The sequence below is a fragment of the Bidens hawaiensis genome, unplaced genomic scaffold (genome assembly GCF_021521415.1).
Source record: "Bidens hawaiensis isolate Kalapana, Puna unplaced genomic scaffold, B.hawaiensis_p1.1 tig00046919_1, whole genome shotgun sequence".
In the NCBI taxonomy this organism is placed as follows: domain Eukaryota; kingdom Viridiplantae; phylum Streptophyta; class Magnoliopsida; order Asterales; family Asteraceae; genus Bidens; species Bidens hawaiensis.
The window spans coordinates 75000-89103 of NW_027506016.1; the positions used below are offsets into that span (position 1 = coordinate 75000).

At 35.8% G+C, this 14104-nt stretch overlaps 2 protein-coding genes across 2 annotated transcripts; one reads left to right on the top strand and one right to left on the bottom strand.

Annotated features, from left to right (window-relative positions):
* The first annotated feature begins 1412 nt into the window (after nt 1-1412).
* Nucleotides 1413-5523, top strand: LOC143616383 (uncharacterized). The gene is made up of 2 exons (XM_077089224.1): nt 1413-4669; nt 4986-5523. The coding sequence occupies exons 1-2, from the start codon at nt 2020-2022 to the stop codon at nt 5405-5407; spliced, it is 3072 nt and encodes a 1023-aa protein (XP_076945339.1). The 5' UTR covers nt 1413-2019; the 3' UTR covers nt 5408-5523.
* Nucleotides 5524-6820: 1297 nt separating this feature from the next.
* Nucleotides 6821-12167, bottom strand: LOC143616380 (nuclear transport factor 2-like). The gene is made up of 9 exons (XM_077089221.1): nt 11935-12167; nt 11714-11848; nt 9770-10076; nt 8363-8700; nt 8096-8270; nt 7886-8007; nt 7725-7790; nt 7260-7341; nt 6821-7092 (listed from the first exon to the last, which is right to left on the bottom strand). Exons 1-9 carry the CDS (start codon nt 11980-11982, stop codon nt 7001-7003), a joined length of 1365 nt encoding a protein of 454 aa, XP_076945336.1. The 5' UTR covers nt 11983-12167; the 3' UTR covers nt 6821-7000.
* Nucleotides 12168-14104: the final 1937 nt, after the last annotated feature.

Below are 14104 nucleotides of genomic sequence, written 5' to 3' on the forward strand. Positions count from 1 at the left end.
AAAATATATCACATGTTAGCATGTGAGATTATGCAAATTTACATGTATTTGCAACCATCAATAATTCATGACATGCCTATCAGTCTGCATTTTTTTTTCTCTAATTAAGAATCCATGCACCATGTACGTGTATATATATATATATATATATAAACAAATTATAAAAATTAATGATATACATAGTATAATTTACCCTAATTATTGAAATAAAATAAAAAGTTTTAACATCATAAGACATAAACACAAAAAAGTACTCTTTAGTGTAAATCGTAGTTAGTTTTCACACATTACATATTTACACGTAAAAAAACGAGTATCAGATAGTTGATGACACTAAAAAATCTTCGAGCTAGGTCAACTTTATCAACTGTCCAACCCGGTTCTGGCCACAAGATGCATATATCATGTTTAGTTGATGTATTTGAATTGATATATGCATATGTAGATAAAATTATATATTTATAATAAATAACTATACTCATGTAATTAATTGACTATAATTCTGTTGTCTATCCATACTTATAAAAATTGTTACGAGAAAAAAGACTTGACAGACTTTCAAATTAAAAAACTAGAGAGAATGAGAGATAAATCGTTAATCTTTGTAGAATATGTGGTAAGGTTAAGGGTGTAGAATAGAAGGATAATGGTTCAATCCCAATAAAGTGTAACATTAGTTGTTCAAAAAGATCGTTAAAATCTTTTATTATTATTATTGTTATCATCTTCTTCTTCTTTTTTGAACTTTGATTTTTATTAAAAGAAATGAATGTTTAGATTGGTGCACGCATGTACTAAACCATCTATTGTTATCTATCATGTAATGCAATCTATGTGGGGTTGGGTATTGAGTGTGTTTTACTAAATCATGAATCATTGTCATAACTTGGGATATAAACATAAAGAAATTAGTTATGTTATTAAGGTTTAATTAAGCTAGATTTTATGATTGTGTTCAAGGTTGACCTTCACTCATAAGCAACTCCAAGTATGCCCACAACACTCCATCATTGCGGTGTATGATAAAGCAGATAATTTAATACTATTCTTTTAGTAATAAAAATAAATTTAATTATATAAATGTGTGTTTTGAAGTTTTTTAATATTACATTATATTGAAATTATAATTAAAACTATTATATATTTTTAAACCATTAATACCATTGTTACAAACCCAATTTAAAATGGGATCTTGAAAGTTACATCTAGTTAATTCAAAAGTTTCTTTTTTCTCAACTTGATAGTTCATAAACACTTTTGTATGATGGAAACTCTGATTAACCATTAACTTTAATGATGATCGTATTGTAAAATCATACTTCTAGTTGATGTTCCAATTAAAAGTAATTACAAAGTTCCAGACATTGGTTTGTTCTTTTTACTTTATGGCTTATGCACACCAAGATTCAATATCTTCTGTTTTTTCACTTGTGTTTACTGAAAATTCTTGACGTCCTTGTAATATTGAGTGATAGCTTCGAAGCACAACTTGAAAGAGCTCAAGCATGTTAAGAAAGATCTTCCTATGTTTTGCAGAAAAAACACATCTTCTATATAAATCTATCAACGCTTGACTTGTTTTCTCGTATTTTATATTGACATGTGTCTTTCTTCCTAGAACATGCTATAATTTGCTTTAATGCACAGGTTTTATTATAATGTGTCTAACCCGTTACAAGTTCGAATCACTTTTGTCAAACCAAATAACCAGGAATGGAAGTAGAAAAGGATGTCACCTAAAAAAAATACTTTCTTTATATAATTATATATAAGTTACAAATGGAAATGGGGATTAGTGTAGAAAACAACACATTCTGTCCCATGTTCAAAATCTCAACCTCTCTTGTTTTTTTTTATTTTTAATAATAATCAAATATTAATAATTTAATCTCCCCCCATGTTACCTGCTTAACTGCTACTTACAAATAATTCCATCACCACTTCACTTCCACTCACACTCCAAATCAAGATCCAAAATGATCAAAACTTAACACCACAATTCAACAAACAAGAGCAACAATGATAATATCCTTCAAACCCCATTGTTTGCTCTTCTTCCTGTTCTTAATCTTGATCCATTATTCTTCAGTTTATGCAGAGTTGACTGAGGTCAATGATGAAGCTTCTGTTCTATTATCCATCAAATCACACCTTGTTGATCCTCTAGATCACCTTCAAGATTGGAAGATCACTACACAACACAATGCACATTGTAACTGGACCGGAATTGCGTGTAATTCGATTGGAAGAATCGAGAGTCTTGATCTTTCAAGAAGGAATCTAAGCGGGAGAATTACCGATGACATTCAACGTCTTCGGGGTCTTACTTCTATCAATTTATGTTGTAATGGGTTCGCTTCAGCGTTGCCTAAATCGCTTTCGAATCTTACATTGCTCGAGAATGTGGATTTGAGTCAAAATAACTTTGTTGATTCGTTTCTGGAAGGTTTAGGAATGGCGGTCGGGTTGACTTTTCTTAACGTCTCCGGTAATAACTTCTCCGGTGATATCCCGGCTGAGCTCGGGAATGACACCGCGTTAGAGACGTTGGATTTGAGAGGGAATTTCTTCACGGGTTCGATCCCGGTGTCGTTCAAGAATTTGAAAAAGTTAAAGTTTCTCGGGGTATCCGGGAATAGTTTGACCGGACCGATACCAAGAGAAATCGGTGAGATTTCGTCTTTGGAGAGTATAATTCTCGGGTACAACGAGTTTACCGGTGGAATCCCAACAGAGATCGGGAATTTGACGAATTTAAAGTATCTTGATCTGGCATACGGGAATCTCGGGGGCGAGATTCCTCCGCAAATCAAGAATTTGAAGTCGTTGGAAGCATTGTTCTTGTACAAGAACAACTTAAGCGGAAAGATTCCTCCGGAGATAGGGGAGTTAATTTCCCTAACTCAGCTGGATCTCTCTGATAACATGTTATCTGGACAGATCCCAGCTGAGATATCAGAATTGAAGAGCTTACAACTCATCAATCTGATGTCCAACAGACTGTCAGGCCAGATCCCAACAGGAATCAGCAGCCTGACTCAATTGAGTGTTCTCGAGCTATGGAACAATTCTCTTTCGGGCCCGCTCCCAGACGATCTCGGCCTCGACGCCCCTCTAGAATGGGTCGATCTATCCTCCAACTTCTTCACCGGACCAATCCCCGAAACCATTTGTACCCGCGGTAACCTAACAAAACTAATCCTCTTCAACAACAAACTCTCGGGCCCGATCCCAGTCGGGTTATCGAAATGCACCTCATTAGTCCGTGTCCGTATCCAAAACAACTTCTTTTCGGGTACCATCCCGATCGGGTTCGGCAACCTCCCGAACCTCCAACGGCTCGAGCTCGCAAACAACAGCCTCACCGGTCAAATCCCGAAAGACCTCTCGTCGTCCACCTCCCTTTCGTTCATCGATCTCTCCCGGAACCAACTCTGGTCGACACTCCCGTCATCCATTCTCTCAATCCCTAACCTCCAAAACCTTTTAGCTTCCAATAATAATCTATTCGGTGAACTCCCAAACTTATTCCAAGACTGTCCTGCATTAACTGTTTTAGATCTTTCTAATAACCAGTTCACCGGAGCAATTCCGGCGAGTATTGCTTCATGTCAGAAACTAGTTTACTTGAACCTACGTAACAACCAGCTCACCGGTACAATTCCGGTACCGATATCAACCATGGGAACCCTAGCCGTACTAGATCTATCAAACAACTCATTAACCGGCGGCTTGCCGGAAAACTTCGGAAACTCGCCGGCGTTGGAGTCGTTAAACGTGTCGTATAATAAGCTTGAAGGTCCGGTGCCGGAGAACGGTATTCTGAGAACTATAAACCCTAGAGATCTCGCCGGAAACGAGGGTTTATGCGGTAACGTGTTGCCGCCGTGCACCGGAGATGGTTACATCTCCCGCCAAAACAGTTCGCACGCCAGCCACGTCATCACCGGATGGGTGATCGGAATGGCGGTGGCGACGGCCGTGATAATAGCTGCTCTCGCCGGAAAATATCTGTACGGTAAACGGAACCCTAACGGAAGTTGTTGTTTTGAGGAACGGTTTGAATTGGGTAAACGTGAATGGCCGTTTAGGTTAACGGCGTTTCAGAAAGTTAGTTTTAACAGTTGGGATATTATTAACTGTGTGAAGGAGTGTAATGTTATAGGTATGGGGGCCACAGGGATTGTTTACAAAGCGGTTATTCAACGGTCGAATGACGTCGTGGCGGTTAAGAAGCTATGGGGCACGAAAACCGACGTCGAATTGGGAACGAGCGCGGGGGATTTAGTCGCGGAGGTTAACGTGCTCGGGAAGCTTCGGCATCGGAATATTGTTAGGTTGTTTGGGTTTGTGTATAATGGTAAGGAAGCGATGATTGTTTACGAGTATATGACAAACGGTAGTCTTGGGGAGGCGTTGCATGGGCGTGGACAGATGCTTGTGGATTGGGTTTTAAGGTATAATATTGCGGTGGGAGTTGCTCAGGGGTTGGCGTATTTGCATCATGACTGTCATCCGCCTGTGATCCATCGTGATGTGAAGCCGAATAATATTTTGCTTGATGGGAATCTGGAGGCACGGATTGCGGATTTTGGGTTGGCGAAGATGATGGTGAGGAAGAACGAGACGGTGTCGATGGTTGCTGGATCTTATGGTTACATCGCTCCCGGTGAGTTTTTAAGTTTTACTTTATGTGTGCATAGTTGTACATATAATCAGTTTTTAGTTATTGGAATTTATTTATAAATCATCGTATACTTAATAGTTACTAATTAGGGAACACGGACCAGAAAGTCAAGTGAAACATGTGAACACGGCACGTTTAACCTGAAAGTTTTTATTTTAACTTTTTTCCTATTAATACTGAAAAATTACAAGTTTGTAATAAAAAAATATACGAATGTAAGTAAAATAAACAAAAATCCGCAAATTTCGTATTGAGTCATAAATTCACCCTTCTAAAAAAATATTTGACTTGATTACAGAATACGGGTACACGCTAAAAGTGGACGAAAAGAGTGATGTATACAGCTACGGGGTGGTTTTAATGGAACTCATCACGGGAAAACGGCCTGTGGACCCCACATTTGGGGATTCGGTAGACATAGTCGAATGGGTTCGTCGTAAAATCAGAGAAAACGAACCATTAACAAACGTTATAGATCAAAATGTAGGAAATTGCAAACATGTAGAAGAAGAGATGCTTTTAGTCCTTAGAATAGCTGTTATTTGTACCGCGAAGCTTGCAAAAGATCGACCCTCCATGAGAGATGTTGTAAGCATGCTCGAAGAAGCAAGACCTCGAAGGAAAGGCGGTAGTGATGCCAATAGTGAAGGATTAGATCCAACTTCTACTGATAAAAATAGGTCCGTTTTTAGCGCGTCGCCTGTGCATGATATCTTATAAGTTGATCAGTTTGGAATAGGCCCGAGATGCGTTCATGCATTATAGGCATGATTTTCTGTTAAATTATATGTAGATGATAATCACATTTTGTAAGTTATTGAGTCTGTTAATTATGTGTAGAGTATGTTGATTCTTACTGAAAATAATGTAACAATAGCAAATATTCATGAGTTAAAAATTTATGTTGCAACTTGTATGTATCCGGGTTATGTCCGTTGAATTATTTATGTCCGTATTTTTTTGGCCTATAACTTCAAACAGATCAAAAGTTATGCTCGTTTAAGTTGGTGCTTTTCTTGTCCGTTTGTTTCATAATCTGAACTCGGCACATATTAGGCGGTTAGTATGGATCCAAGTCTGACCCGACCCAAAACACCTCGTCCCTTTTTCACTTGAGCTTAAGCAATCTGCTAAACATGATTATATGTTTAGGGTTTCAATGGTTGTGCTTTCGGCTTTTCAGATTGCAACTTGTGTGATTAAAGTTTGAACTTTTGGCAACCCATAAAGAATTTAAAGTAAAAGAATCATGAACACCATAAAGGATGAAAGAAAGAATTTGTTCTCAAACTGTGGGATCAAATTCCTAGTTGAGTCACATTCAAGATAATTGTTTGGCAGTAGAGAATCATGTTTTAAATTGGCGTTAGCTCTTTTTTAGCATAAAATAAAGAACCTAGTTTTGATCGGTTTCACATGTAAGTTTTCATGTTAAAAAAATTAATAGTAGTTATATTTATAATAGTCCAGATTGAATCAATAAAACTACACGCAGACTGTCATGCATAAGATCCAATGAGTTTACAAAATAAACGGATGTAACGTAGATAAGGTAACGAGTAGCATAGATACTGTGGCGGAGGTCCAATTTTATGTATTGTATATCCCAAAACTTTAAGATCCGCCATTTTCAAATAGACAAGCCTATAGTTCAGTGCACAACCTTGTTAGCAAACTGATTTCACTCAGTTTTGTAAAATAATTAAGCAGGTTTAATAATTTTCAAACTGTTGAAGCAATCTGGTTTACTATTTATACTCAAAAACCGACACTAAACCAAACCAGCACGTAGGTAAGTTGGGTTATGTAACTTTGATATAACGTTCAAAAAGAACGTCAATCTTCTACGTTTTAGTTACTAAAACATTACTTTGTTTCCTTCAATCATAATTCATGCATTTCTATTGAACACACCGATTAAGCTCAAAACGTAAAACCAAAAATACTAGAAACATTGTTTGGTTTCATTCTCAACTTTTTGGTAAGAAACCAGAAACAGCTTTGAGTCAAAACTAAACCATAAACACCATTAATTAATAAAGTAAATCTAACACAGCAAGACGACGTAGAAATGCGTGGTCCGAAAAAGGTTACAGCCGATATGAAGGTGCGAGAAACAAAAACATGCATCTCTTATATTGAACGCAATCAACAACGAGATAAATACCGATGTACAATAATTCTCTAAAACCCTAGAACACCATAATGCAACACAGAAGCACAACCCAAGCATTTGTTTTAAACCAAAACCATTATACTGAAAAGAAACAAACCCACCAAGATCTTTAACTCGTTTAAGCCGTGAGCCGAAAACTAACGAAAACCATTGCCTCTTGCGTAAGAGCCGCCACCATAACGCCCTCTTGATGCATCACCACGGCCTCTTACACCACTGCCTCTTCCTCCTATTCAAATAACCAATAATATGTCAACAACCCTTATATAGAACCCTAAAGTGTAACAAAATTACCAATTTGCCCTGTCCTTAACTTCGATTATCCTATTATCAATCTATCTTATATTTTTTTTATTATGATTATTGTGGTTAAAGAAAACAGAATAAGGCACATACTTCCGCCACGACTGCCGCCACTGCTGTTTGTTCTCCTCTCTTCAATGTAAACTTGTCGTCCTGCTAATTGAATCGGAGATGCCTAAAAACAAAAAACGGAAAAATTATAGATAAATCGAGCTGAAACTATTGACCAACTTTGACCCAAGCCAAAGATGCAAGCCAAAAGTCCTTAAATAACCGAGACTAGTTACAACTTCGATATGTTCAAACGTTTACAAGCTCTTATTGTTCACCTTTTCATGCATATGTTCGTCTAGCTGTTTTTAATTACACTATTTTTAACTATGTTTTCAATTTACTTAATATTGAAGATTTTATACATTAAAAATACACTTTGGGTGAGTTTCAACCCATTTGACCCATTACATTTCAACGTAATATTTCTCTGTTTTACGGATTGACCTGATAAAGATAAAAATATACCAAATCAGCCATTCATAAGTAGGAAAACTGATCACAAACCTCGATTGCCTTTTGAACACCCTCTAGGTCCTCAAATTCAACAAAAGCAAAGCAAACACCAACATCCTGCAAGTAATTCAAATTTCAAAAGATATGTTATACACCCAGAAATAATAATGAAAAAAAGAAAAGAAATTAAAGCTAAAATGGAATACAATAACCTTACGGTTCTTCAAGAATACACCGTCCTGCTTGATTTTACCAAAATTCTTGAACTCTTGGAAAATTTCAAGACTAGTAACGGTAGTTGGCAAGTTTCTCACGTAAACAGACTTTGAATCACCTAACATATAATTCAATTAAAGATTTCAACTTTTATGTTCACAAACAACATGCGAAAAGAAACAAATAAAAGTGTTATTTTATTCAACCTTCTTCATAACTGAAAGATTCCTGTGGCGCCTGAGTAGTAGATTCAGACACGTAAGAAACAGGTGGCAGTTGAGCAGCGGGTTCAGGAGTCTGATTCCATTCTGAAACAGGTGCCGGCGTCTTGTTAACCGGTGGCTGAGCTGGAACAGAAGGTGAAGACTTCCCTTTTGATAACTGTTTAAACAAGAGAATATTAATAATATTTATACAAACAAAGAGCACATAAAGCAACAGAAATATATTATATGACACATAAAAACACGTACGATAGAAGCGTAGGTAAACTTCACTGGCTCTGCAACAGGCTCTTCGACAGCAGAAACTGGTTCTTGAGCATATTCTACTGTGTTGTGATGCACAGGTTCTTGAACATATTCATCAACAGTGTTCTGATAATGAAGAGGTTGTTCTTGTTGTGCATAATCAACTGTGTTTTGAAGATGTTCTTCAAGAGGTGGTTGTTCATCATAGGGCTCGCTTTCATAATCTTCTTGTTGTTGCGGATGTTGTTCTTGGGAATTGTAGTAATCCTCTTCATTGTTTCCTTCAATATTTATCATATTAAAGTTTTCCCTTGCTTCAACCTCTAATGCATCTTCACCAGCTGGAATTAAAATTTGTTACATGAAAATGCATATTTAACGCAAAAGGTGTTAAAAAAACAAAAAAAAAACGCATTGATAGAAAGCTAGATTTTCCCAAAATCCAAATAAATAAGAACGTTAATTGCAGTTTCATCTAATTATAAAGGGAAGGATCAAACCAAACTAATTTTAAATAGGCGATACGTTTGGCATTAAAAAATCCCTATTAATTAATTTGAGATAAAAATTTCTAGGTATAAACTAATTTTAGATAACAAAAATGCTGCAAAACAAATCCAACTACCACCGTAACAACTGCAAATCAGCATTCTCGCCTAACAATCTCCCACTTGGAGGTTATTGATTATTTTAGTCAGTCATATCAGCCAATCAGATAAGCAACCGCAAAACATTCAATCACAAGTGCAACCAGCAGCAGATCCAAGGATTAACAGAATCAAATATCAACAGCCAAAAAGATCGATCACAGTCGATTTAGCATATAAGTACGGAACACATATGTTTATTTGGTTTAATCGATTGTATACTACTGAATTTGATCAAACATGCTGTTTGAGTAACATCACCAATGCTACTTAAACAACTTGTTCAATCAGAAACTGTTATAGACAATCAACCAAACAAAATAAACAAAAATTGTGTTCGTTGCTGATTTGCTGGTGTCTAATCAACCAATGATTGGCGTTTCAGTTGTTTTTTTGCTGAAACTTGATTCCTTTAATCATCAGTCCGACTGACTAGTGCACTTGTAATTCTATCGTTTGTTTCTACTTAACTGATCAGCTGCTATGATCAACTACAATAATTGCCAGCTTGTACAAAGTGATTCTCAATGGTGATAATAGGCTGTTGTTGATTCTTTACGCACAACAAAAACAATATACCTAATTCTCTCTCTAACTCACACGAAAACAAACAAACGAACTACCATTTTTCACCTCATAATAAAACCGTCAAGAAGTTGTCAAATGTCAACTTTTATGATGTAGAACATTAAAACCGGACATTTACGATAATCCTACATAAAATATAAATGCACAAAACATAAAATAATAACAAACTAAATACCTAGTAACTCAGAAGGAGTAGAACTAATCGGCTGAGAATCAACTTTGGTCTCGGGCGCCACAGGTGGTGGATGATGATGTGTAACCTCATCACTAACAAAGTGAAAGATGTCATTCATCACAAAGTAACCTTTTTCTTGTGGTGCAAGAAAAAATGTCTGAACAAACTTCCTCCATCCGTTGAAAAGTTTAGATCTCACGGAACCAGAAACCACCACAATGATGCCTTGGCTCCATGATTCAAGAGAGTTTATGGTCTTGATCTCAATAGCACTAAAATGTAGTGATTGAATAAGTGTATGGATTTGCTGCAAGAAAACAGTATGATATTTCAATGCTCAGTTGTTCACAAACAACCAGCTTTATAAAACCAAAAAAAAAACATAACAAAAAAACTTTAAAGGCAACACACATGCAATAAAAACCAAAGAAACATGATAAATCCACTAACATATAATCAGATAAGATGTCCAAATCATGAAGTAAAGTTCGAATGTGAGCTTACAGTATATTGTGACATTAAAGAATCAAAATCAGGTGACCATTTGATCAAAAAGACAGTTTAGTAAATTTGCATTTATCATAAAATCAGTTTTCTGCCTTTAGCCAGTTTCTCAAATTTTGATAATTTCAGCTAAAAGATCATAACATCAGTCTACGTAACACTGCAAAGGTAGATACTGTGAATTCAAAATTTCAAATCACAGTAAGCGTTTTTGAAACACACCCAACATCTCCTCAGATAAACATAATTAAAAAATAGCATACCCTCTCAAACACAAACAACCATACTATAGTCTATAACCCAGAGAAATGAAGCAAAAAAATAAGAGATAACAAACAATCGTGCATGTACAAACGACTTAGGCTAACATAATTATTAATATCAGAGATTAACATTAAAAACAGACTAACTTCACATCATGAGAAAATACAATAATTAATATCAGAGACTAGCATTAAAAACAGACTAGCTTCACATCATTTTGCAATCATACATACAACACTAAGAAGATGTTTGATAGTGCATAAAGTGATTAAATCATTAAAAGCATGTGATACGAAAGCAAATTTAAACTTTCACAAGCACTTGAACTTAAACAAAATTACTGATTGATGATTATAAAGGCAATTTAAACACAAATACAAAAAGAATCATATCAAAAGATTTAAATCAACACAAATTCAAAACACCTGTTCAATCAACCTTCAAATCAAATAATAAAACAAACTAAAACTAATATTTACAGAGGCAGTCTCAATAGATTCTTCAAAAAATAAGTTGGAAGCAGACAATCATGCATGTACCGTTGTTTAAAATACAATTATAAATATCAGAGATTCACATTAAAACAACACTAACAGTAAGAGGATGTTTGATTGTGCATAAAGTGATCAAAGCATGTGATAGGAAAGCTATTTTAAGTTTTTCACAAGCACTAGAACTTAAACCTAATTGTAGGGGTATGGTACTAAACCCGGTTTTACAACCCTAAAAATTTATTATGTTTGGCTTATTTTATTATATAGACTAATACAATGTTATTGGGCTGAGGGGGTTTTGTAGAGGTAACCCTAACTGGGCTAGGCCCATTAGGGTACCATGATGGTGGCCATGAGACTCTCTATATAAGGAGGTCTCCACCTCCTTATTAGGGGTCATGCTCAATAAGAGCCACCACCACTTTTTTGTGTCTGTAAACAAGAGATCCTCAGGATTTCTTAGCAGTCACCTCCACACCCCCGAAAAACCATTGCAGGTCTCAAGCAGCCGAAGAAGAAGATCAAGACGTGGTTCGTTCATCTCAAAATCCGTGGAAACATCGTCATGGATCAGGTCAGATCCATTTCATGCTTCGACACTAATAACAGATTGTGGAATATAAAACCATATTCAAACTTCAAATCAAATAAATATAACAAACTGAAACTAATTAGTATTTACGAATATAGCGGAGGCGGTCTCGGTAGATTCTCCATCAACTCGAACAACGGTGCTGGAATCGGCGTAAAACTGATGAACAAACTCAGGCTGTTGCTGCAGCACCTGGTAGTATTGCTGAACAAAGTACGAGCCAACCTAAACACATACATCATCATCATATAACAACACACAGACAGTATAACTCAATTCAATTCAATACTCTTAATAATAATAATGAATACCTGAGACGCAGTAACCGAAGCAGAAGAAGAGTATGAATTCGCCATCATTAATTAATTGGTTATTATTATTAAACCCTAAGTAAGTAAGTAACAGTAGGTAGGGTTTTATTACGGCGAACACATATAAGATCTGGTGAAATCGGTTAGTATAAGTAACGGAAGGTGACGGAAGGTTAACGGGAGGTAACGGAGTGAAGTGGTAGTGTACAGACGGACGGAGGCGATGGTGAGAGTTGCAGTGTTTAAGAGAAGAAGAAGAAGAAGATGATGATGATGATGATGATGATGATGATGAGATCTGGGTTGAAAAAGTAGTGGTTTAGGATTGAATCGTGGCCGTTGGATTGTGAGATGAGTCATGGGTCTGGACGGTCGGGATGGTGGAGACTGGAATGGTGGTGGTGGTGAGCTGATTATTATTTTTTTTTAGGACTTACTTTTTGGGGAAATTACGGTTGTGTCCCTGGATTTCTACATTAGGACTAAATTTTCTATTTTAATGAATACATTAATTAAAATAAGTATTTTAAGAATATTAAGATGGGTATACGCTCCTACTTAGGTGGTCCGCTATGGGCGCTCATGGGGGCTTCCATGGGGCGCCTAAGCCCTTGCATACCGCCGAGGGACGAAGGGGGGCGGTTTCACAACAATCAGCGTCTTTGAGTGATTTCAATGGACTCTCCTCCTTTTCACTCTCTCTCTCATATACATACATATGTATATGTATATTGGGGCGCTCATTGGGCTTTAAACCACAGCGGGACGTTATGAAGAAGAGTTTCGAAACCCCATTTCTTACATGGGGATGATATTAAAGCCTCTCCATAGTGAACAACCTTATTGATGGATTTTGGTATATGTATTTTCACTTTTATACCGGTTGTACAATTGTATCATGTATTACTTGATTCAATGTTAGTTGGGTGTTTAAACGGCGTTTACCTGTTAGATAATTGGTGTATATGTTATTAGTTTGTTTAAAGTTATTTGTTAGGTTTTTTAAATATATTTTCCCCTTCTTTAAGAACACCGCCAAATACATTTCTTATTTTAATTTATTTAATTCTACGACAATGAAAATCTAAAATATAAATAACTGGAAAAAAGTGAATTAGTAGATTACCTAAAAGCGAAGAAAGGTAAAAAAGAAAATGTTTACAAGGATGATTCTAGTAAACACATAGCTATGTTTCAGGTAATTGGTTTACACATTAGCTAATATAATACTCGTTTCGAAATTTTCCGGTTCCAGGTCCTTTTGAAAACTAATCTCATACACGGGTACTCGTTTTGAGTGTTTTGGGTTTTGGTGTTTGTCATCCCTACTTCTACTTTGTTAACCAACTCTTTTTATTCGATTTAGTTTTAGCGTTGTACACTCATAGATAAGGAACCGCCGCATACAAAGGATCCCCAAGTCTATGATTCTGTTTACGAAGGATCCCTCATGTCCATACGATTGTTTAGGAAGAATCTCGTATGTTAGGTCGTTTGCAGTGTATCCCTCAGATCTGTTTATACGACTATACATTAGTTTACAAAGAAACCCCCGGATACGTTTACATGCACATGAAATGAATAATGTGACAGGAAGGTGGTGTATACAAAGTACTGAAAGTAGCAACTCTTTCATAGAGATACAACACCTTAAACATAACGATATGAATCAAAATGATCAAATTTGTTGCAAAACAATCTTTATAAAATGTGTGTATATTAAAATTGGTTAAGCTTAGGTGTATTCATTAATTTGTTATATTATATTTTATCAACAACCTGTTTATATTTGCATGTTAGTTTAACTCTACTAAAAAAATTATATATGGAATTAAATGATTGTTTTAACTCTATTGAACATAATTTTATTTGAGATAGAAATACTACGATAAACAGTTAACTACAGTTCTAGCACCTTAGTAGTTCACGTTGGTTGCTTAATAAAGTTATAAAAATAAAAAATCGTTAATTACAGTTAATAAAACAGCAAAACAAAACTTAATTGATTGATTAGATCAGCCAAAGCCAAACCACTCATAAAATGGTTCTGTTAAGCAATTTAAAGCGGCTTTTTAGAATGATAAATGGTTTATGAATATAAATACCAAATCGAAACGCTATATATCTAAAACCAGCAAAACTAACTTATTAACACCAAAAGAAAAATCAA